This window comes from Fukomys damarensis, unplaced genomic scaffold, assembly GCF_012274545.1.
Source record: "Fukomys damarensis isolate Sample0158 unplaced genomic scaffold, DMR_v1.0_HiC HiC_scaffold_7, whole genome shotgun sequence".
NCBI lineage: Eukaryota > Metazoa > Chordata > Mammalia > Rodentia > Bathyergidae > Fukomys > Fukomys damarensis.
Window position 1 is genome coordinate 18,679,996 of NW_022900919.1, and position 7,406 is coordinate 18,687,401.

The 7,406-nt window shown below is 57.5% G+C and overlaps 1 protein-coding gene across 1 annotated transcript in view; it reads right to left on the reverse strand.

Annotated features, from left to right (window-relative positions):
* The window catches only part of Mfge8 (milk fat globule EGF and factor V/VIII domain containing), a 91,906-nt gene that overhangs the window by 3,575 nt on the left and 80,925 nt on the right, over positions 1–7,406 (reverse strand). The window contains exons 4-9 of the mRNA XM_010621243.1: positions 4,802–4,940; positions 4,358–4,489; positions 2,175–2,356; positions 1,771–1,926; positions 967–1,111; positions 490–555 (exon numbers count right to left, since the gene is read on the reverse strand). Coding sequence (XP_010619545.1) covers positions 490–555; positions 967–1,111; positions 1,771–1,926; positions 2,175–2,356; positions 4,358–4,489; positions 4,802–4,940 — 820 coding nt within the window. The remainder of the gene's footprint in view (positions 1–489; positions 556–966; positions 1,112–1,770; positions 1,927–2,174; positions 2,357–4,357; positions 4,490–4,801; positions 4,941–7,406) is intronic.

Below are 7,406 nucleotides of genomic sequence, written 5' to 3' on the forward strand. Positions count from 1 at the left end.
AAAAAAAAAAAAAAAAAATTAAAGGCTGGGAATGCAGCTCAGTGCAGAGGGTCTTGGTCCAATACCAAGTATCACCAAAAATAAAAGCAGAGAGAGAAACAGGCACAGGAGGACTAGAGGTTTTAGCTAAGTGGTAGAGTGCTTGCCCAGCATGCATGAATCCCTGAGTTTAACCCCAGCAACACTCACACACACACACACACACACAAAAGATGAAACCCAGCAAGCCACAGGACCCAGCTCCAAGTGATACTGGGTAGTATGTGAAACCAGATAAAACCAGATAACAAGAGGTGCCACAGAGAGAAGCGAGTGGCCCACAGGACCGAGGCAGGCAGTGACCAAGCCACCTTTGCTCTGCCTATCTGGTATATGCAGTTCTACCAATGGCCAGAAGGTGGCGCTTCGATTTTTAAAAAAAAAAAACCACGAAATAATTCAGACCTGAAGGTGGCATCTGTCAGCATAAACCATGCACTCCAATCTCACCAGTGGTGTTTCCTGGCTCAGCATGCTGCCTTCTGGTTCCTCCCATCTCTCCATTTAGGATTCTCTCTGGACATGGCAGTAGGAAGCAACAGCTCCAATCCTGTGGTCCAAGAAGCCCTGGGCCCCCAGGATTCTGGCCATGTTACACTGCAGCTGTACACCCCTGGTCAGTGATGTACCTGGTGTCACCCTCCTCCCTTCATCCAGCACTCATCCAGGTTTCCCCAGCACCTGTGTTCTAGAGTCACAAGAGCCCAACCAGGCTGAGTGAAAGTATTTTGGAAACTAGAGTTTTCTCGACTAACCAGAGCATCCAGAGCCATGGTGTGGCAGAGAGCACACACCCAGACGGGCGACCTTCCAGTGTCAGTTTCTGGTTTGACCCAGGTCCCCGGGGCTTGCTGCCAGCCCTGGCCGGCTCAAAAAAGAGGGAGCAGGGAAGGCTACCCCCGAACTGGCCGCAGCTCCCACACTCACCATTCAGCTCACAGCCCAGGAGCTCGAAGCGCAGGGTGCAGCCCCTGTAGCAGGCCACAGGGTACAGCCTCACGTACTGGACCTCCAGCGGGGCGCTGAACAGGTTGAGCTTCAGGCCGCTGTTGTTCATGTTACCCTCGAACACCTAGCGAGGAGGGCCAGGACTGCGGTCAGCGTGGGCCGACAGAGGCTGGACAGTGAGGACTCAGCAGAGCCTCCGATGCTTAGGCAGCAGCCCTTCTCTGGGTGCCCCCCACCCCCAATGCAGATTCTCCATCTGCACCTTCCTTGGTCATCGTGGGGACCGGACATAAACCACCCCTACATTTTGTGCAAGGGCTACCCATACCCCAGAAGCACCTCTGAGTATACTAGGGAAAGGCTCTCCTTCTGCATGACACTTTATTAGGATAATTTTCCAAAATCTAGAGCCACACAGATCTACCCCGTCTGTATTGCAAATAGTGTCCACTTAGTGATGACATTCTTGAGCTGTGTACAATCTGCACAACGTACGCAGCAAACCCTGAACCCTGAAGCCACCCTGAATGTGAACCCTGTACACAAAATGAAATCCAGCCCCACTGACATTAATCCCCCTGGCAGGTCATGGCACCATTGTGGGGCTCTCTGTTCTCATCTATAAAGTGGGGCTATGACTTGTAACCACAGAACGTGGACACAATGGTTTGATCAATTTCTAGACACTAGGACGCGCGTCACAGCCAAGCACCCAGGGTGCCCTTGCTTCCACCTACGCTAGAACTCTATCGGGTGCAGAGCCTAGGCCCACTCTGGGACTACCTTGTCCCCCGAGCCCTCTTCATCCTGGATGAAGTGGAACTTGCGTCCATTGAGGCTATAGGCCACTTTGAAGGTCTTCACATACTCGGCACTGCCTGCACGGCTGGCACCCTGCGTCACCACGCCTGTCACCCACATCTTCCGAAGGAGGTTCACCTGCAAGGGCAAGGAGGACAGCACCTCGTCGCCAAGACACAGGTCTGCTGGCCCCAGGAGAGGACCCAAGGCCTCGTCCTCAGCAGACAGCCCCCTCCTTTGCCAGCCCCCTGGCCTGAACCCACCCAGCTCCACCAGGTCCCCAAGGCTGCCCCACTTTCAGACCTTCAGCACAGCCACCTGTTATCTTGCTGGGTCTGGCTTCACCCCCCCAGACACAGGCACACCCCTCTCACCACCACCCGCACCTGGATCCAGGGCTTCCTGTCATAGTTGCTGGCCGTCCAGGCGTTGACAATGCCCGAGAGGCGCAGCCGGGCCAGCTCCGGAGCCCAGCGCTGCAAACCCATGAAGCCCAAGTACAGGGACGAGGCGGAGATCTGCGAGTCAGCGATGGCGCCCCCCTCCATGCCCAGGCCCCTGATGCAGTCTGCAGGGAAGATGGGGCCAGTCAGGGACCAGAGGACAAGACAAGTACTCAGAGGGTGCAGCCCAAAAGGGAACCTCAGACACTAACTCGGAACAGAGGCAGTGCCAAGAGGGAGAGTGGGTCCAACCAAAGCCACCATAGCTTCAGCCCCAGCGCTGCCTCAGCACTGCCAGAGACCCGGCCGGGACAGGCATGTCTGGGGGCGAGTGTCCCCGGGTGTGGTACATGCTTTGGGCAGCAGCAGCTCCGGTGTGGGTGGACCGTGGGAGAGGGCACCAGTGTGACTCTTCCTCGGTATTTCTAGGAGGGCGGTTTTAGGAAAAGGGGGACTGTAGACAATGGAGAATGGAACAAAGCAATACACGAACCTTCCTGGGTGTCCTAAAGCAGGAGTTTCCGGGTGAGGCATAAACACCTTTCTGTTTTGCCCTCCATCACCCAAGGGTCCTCACCCACCAGCCAGCTGTGAGCGTGCCCCTCCCAGGTGGACCCCATGACCTTCACCACCCCAGCAACATGGCACAAGGACACAGGACAGCCACCAAACCCACCAGCAGGCTGGGCTTCTCCTGCTCCAAGGGTCTCCACGGCACATACCAGGGTGAGGACACAGGGACCCAGCGTCCAGCTGGTGCTGAGCTCAGCACTCTCCCTTGCTCAGTGACCAGGTGCCTGAGATCAGGGATAGCTGGCAACTTGGCTCTGCCTCCAGGACCATCCTCATGCCCCCCAGGGGCACCCAAGGGATCCACTGTGCAACCTCAATGCTGGCTCCAGGGAAACATCAAGGACAAGCAAGGAGGGGCCACCAAAGGCTCTCTGGGACTCCCTTGGCCCGTGGGGTCACCTCCCATCCTGTGTCCCAGGTATGACCATGTGCAGCTGGGAAGACCCCAGGCCAAGAAGTTCAAAGAAGGCCAGATTAGTCAGGTGTAATCATGCATGCCTGTAATTCCCAGGACTCTAGGAGGCTGAGGCAGGAGGATTGAAAGTTGGAGCCCAGCCTCAGTAATTTAGCAACTTACTGAGATCCCGTCTTAAAAAAAAAACAAACCAACAAACAAAAAACACAAAGGGCTGGAAATGTAGCTTAGTGCAAACGTCCTGGGTTCCTTCCTCAGTAAACAAAAAGGGGGGGCAGGTGGGTAATTCCACACAGGCACACCTGTAGTTACCTCAGCACATAGCACAGTAATTACCAGCCCTGGCTCAGCCCTGGCTCCAGCTGCCTTAGCAACCCCTAGGCCCTCCTCCGCCCAGGCTCAAACACCTCTGGCTTCAGCCCCAGCCTCCTGAGACAAGGGCATCCTGGACACCCTGTCTGCTCTCCCAGCCCCCAACTCTCAGCACCTGACCTGCAGGGCAATGAGAACCTGACCCCTCACCCACCCGTCCTGGGCACAACACACCCCCACATCCCAGGGGATAGGACAAGTCCTGGGGTGGGGCGGTGGGCACTGGGTGGGGGGCTCCAGCCAGGCACCCTTCTGGATCACCCTGATGCCGCAAGTGGATAACAGAGAAGGTCCGGGGCTCAGCCCCACGGCACAAGCTGGGCCTCTGGTCACCTGACCAAAGGGGACAGTCCAGCTTGCCCAGGCCTCCCCCGCTTCCCCCTAACCTCTATGACAAGGTCATAGGTCAAACAGACCAAGCCTGATTTACTGAACTCCTGGCTCCCAAAAGATTAAGAAAGTGTTTATTTGCCCTGAGTGGCAGGAAATCCCAAGAATTAATCCTAACATTGTGTGTGGCTCATGTTGACTCAGGAAACAGCACTCCCACGACCTCCGGAGTCACCACAACCCTCACTCCCAGCAGGGACATCAGGCCTGGCCTGCAGTCTCAGAAGGGCCAGGCCAAAAGAAGGACACCAGGACCCTTTCCCCCTTCACTGAGGCTCTGGCCCTGCCTCAGTGTCTCCCCGAGGAACAGGAGCAGCCCACAGCCTGGACCACCAGGACAGGACCTGTCTGCCCTAAGCAGCACCCCGGAACTCACTCGTCTCGCAGTGGATGCCTGCATAGCCCCGAGGACAGTCACAGACGTATGGGGTGAACACATCCCCTCGGTGGGAGCTGTCGACCACCTGGCACTCAGCATTTTGGTAGCAAGGGTTTGGGGAACAGGGACCTGAGAACAAGAGGCAAGGAAGATGGGTAGATGATCCGCAGTGGCAGACTGACCTAGCACAGAAAGACCCTCTGCCCACTCAGCCCACCCTTACCTCGCTGTCCCCTCCTCCAATTACCTGGTGCAGCCGGCTCATGAGTAGGCAAATCTGCCCAAATACAGGAAATCTGGAATCTGCCCAGATTTCCAAGTGGCCTGGGAGTTTCCAGGGGGTTGGTGGCTGCCACAGGGAGAGGTGGGGACCACCACCTACCCAGGAAGAGAGAAGCTAGGGGCTGATGCAACAGGCCAGGCTCATGCAGGACCCTTTACCTTTCTCAGTCTCGTTGCAAAGGAGGCCTATGAAGCCCTCAGGGCAAAGGCAGTAGAAGGAGACACTGTCCTGGCCCAACAAGCAGGTCCCACCATTCAGGCACACGCTGGAGTCACAGAAGTCACCTGCAACAGCAACCCCACGTCAGGCACTCAATAAACATGTAGGAGGCCAACTGCCATGTGCGTGCTGGGCTCTGAGATGGGAAATCAGATGCTGGCCAGGCCTCCAGGGACCAGTGGGAAAGAGGAGGCCAGGAACTGAGTGGATCCTCTGGTGCAGGACGTGGCAGGGAGTGGAAGATTCACAAGCGAGGGGACATTTGAGCTGGGTCTAAAAGACAGTCGGGGTGGAGGCAGACTGGGGCTTTGGGAAGAGCATTCAGGGTACGAGATGTTGGAAGATAAGATGTGGTGGAAGAACGGGGTGGGCTACACTGGGAGGGACCTTAAAAAAGACAAGTTTCTTTCAGGCACAGTGGCACACACCTGTGGCACCAGTGCTTGGGGAATTGCAGCAGGGCAATCCCAAGTTTGAGCTCAGACTGGGCAACTTAGAGTGAGACCCTGTCTCAAAATGCAAACAAAAACACATTTTTTAAAGGGCTGGGAGGGTTGCTCAGTGCAATGGCCTTGGGTTCAGTCCTCAGGAAAGAGAGAGAGAGAGAGAGAGAGAGAGAGAGAGAGAGAGAGAGAGAGAGAGAGAGAGAGAGAAGAGAGAGAGAGAGAGAGAGAGAGAGAGAGAGAGAGAGAGAGAGAGAGAGAGAGAGAGAGGGAGAGAAACAAGTTTGGAGTTTGCAGCACATCAGTAGCTTTCAGCCTTCCTCCAATTTCTCCAGTACAGTTCAACAGGGAAACACACACAGCTGAGGTGGGAGGTGGGAGTGGGAAGCCTGTCTGATCCTGGGAAGAGGCAAGGCGCCCCCAGTGCACACAGATCCTGACCAGCTCCCCAAGTGAGGAGGATCCAGGGCTGCAAGCCCAGCCCCCTGGATGAAAGCCAAGGCGTCAGGGCAGAGGGTGAGGAGCAGGGGTCACTTGAGTCTGTGGAGTGAGGGCCAAGGAGGTGACAGGAGGGCTGGGGAAGCTACCAAGGCTCCCAGATAGGGCCCTAGGTGACTCGGCACAGTCCACCGGCCAGAGCATACAGGAGCAGGCTGGGCTGGATTTAAAGGGCTGTACGTGCCCCCACCCAAACAGGCCATTTGGGTTGGGCCAGAGGAAACCTTTCTTCCCTTGACTCACCCACAGGAGCCAACGGCCCTCCTGCAGTCCCAAGGCCCTGGGAGCCCAGGTGGGCCCAGCTCCCAGGCAGGAGGCCCTCAGCGTGATCAGCCTGGCCTCCTCAGCGGGGCCCAGGGAGCTCAGGCAGCTCCCAAAGAGCTATTAGTCACGGGCTTTAAATAGCAGGTTAATCCCGCCTCTGACCCGGCAGCAGGAGGAGGGCACTGCGAGGACCAGGAGCCTGGGCGCCTCTTCCTCCCCTCCCCTCCCAGCCACACCCTCCCCGTGAAGCTCCATAGTGGAAAAAAGGGGGGGGGTCCAGAGGGGAAGGGCGGGGCCACCACCTAAGGTGGCCTTGGTGCCTCCTGCTAGGAAGAGCCAGATCGCCCTCTACAAACTCGCCCGAGCTTGGCGTTCAGGGTCCAGCTCCAGGGGAGCCACCCACAGGGGCCTCTGGCCGGGCGCAGGAGGCAGAGAGGAGGGGCGGGAAGGGGCGGTGAAGACCTGGATATCTTTCTGGCTGGCTGGGGCGTACTAAAGGCTTCAGCTCCAGCCTGGGTGGCATATATTTCACAGGACAGCGGAGCTGGAACCCAGCTGAGACCTCCTTGCCTCAGGGGACCCCATCTCTATGAGATGATGGGGGACTGCCTGAGGAGCCCTTGCTGGCACCCCCAAAACGAAGCGAGTGGGGCGTCCTGCGGAGCAGCTTGCCAGTGTGCCTGGGGCCTCGGCGGAGGAGGCTGACCAGGAAAGATACCGGAGGCAGTCAAGGCCACAGGAGGGAGGGAGGCGAAGCCCCCGCACCAGGGGCGGCTCTTTTCCAATTGCTCCCCAACCCCCAGCCAGCCTGACTGTCCCACCGCCTCCGCGGCCTTTCCTTTATCTGATCAAACACGGACAAGTGGGGGCGCAAAAGTCCAAAGCACTGCTGGGCAGTGGTGGCACACGCCAGTAATCTCGGCATTCCGGGAGGCTGAAGCGGGAGGATCCCAAATTCTAGCTCAGCCTGGGCTACTTAGCTAGAACTTGTCTCAAAAAGAAAAATAAATTAAAGGGGACTAGGAATGCAGCTCGGCATGAAGGCCTTGGGTTCAAGCCCCAATACCGCCAAAAAGAAAAAAAGTAAGTTCAAAGCGGGGCTTAGCAGGCAGCTCGGGAGGGAGCTGCGCAGAGAGCGGCGGAAGGAGGTGCAGCCCTGCAAGAGTCCAGGGATTCTCCTGGCGTACTGAGAGTCGGACGCAGATCCGTGGCCTCATTCTACAGACGGCAAAAGAGAGGCAGACGCAGCGGATTCCTTTGTTCTGTGTAAACCACATCCTGGGGGAGCCGGGCTGTCAGCCAGTGCCCGCGTCCCGCTCGCGGGCCGGCCGCTGTCCCC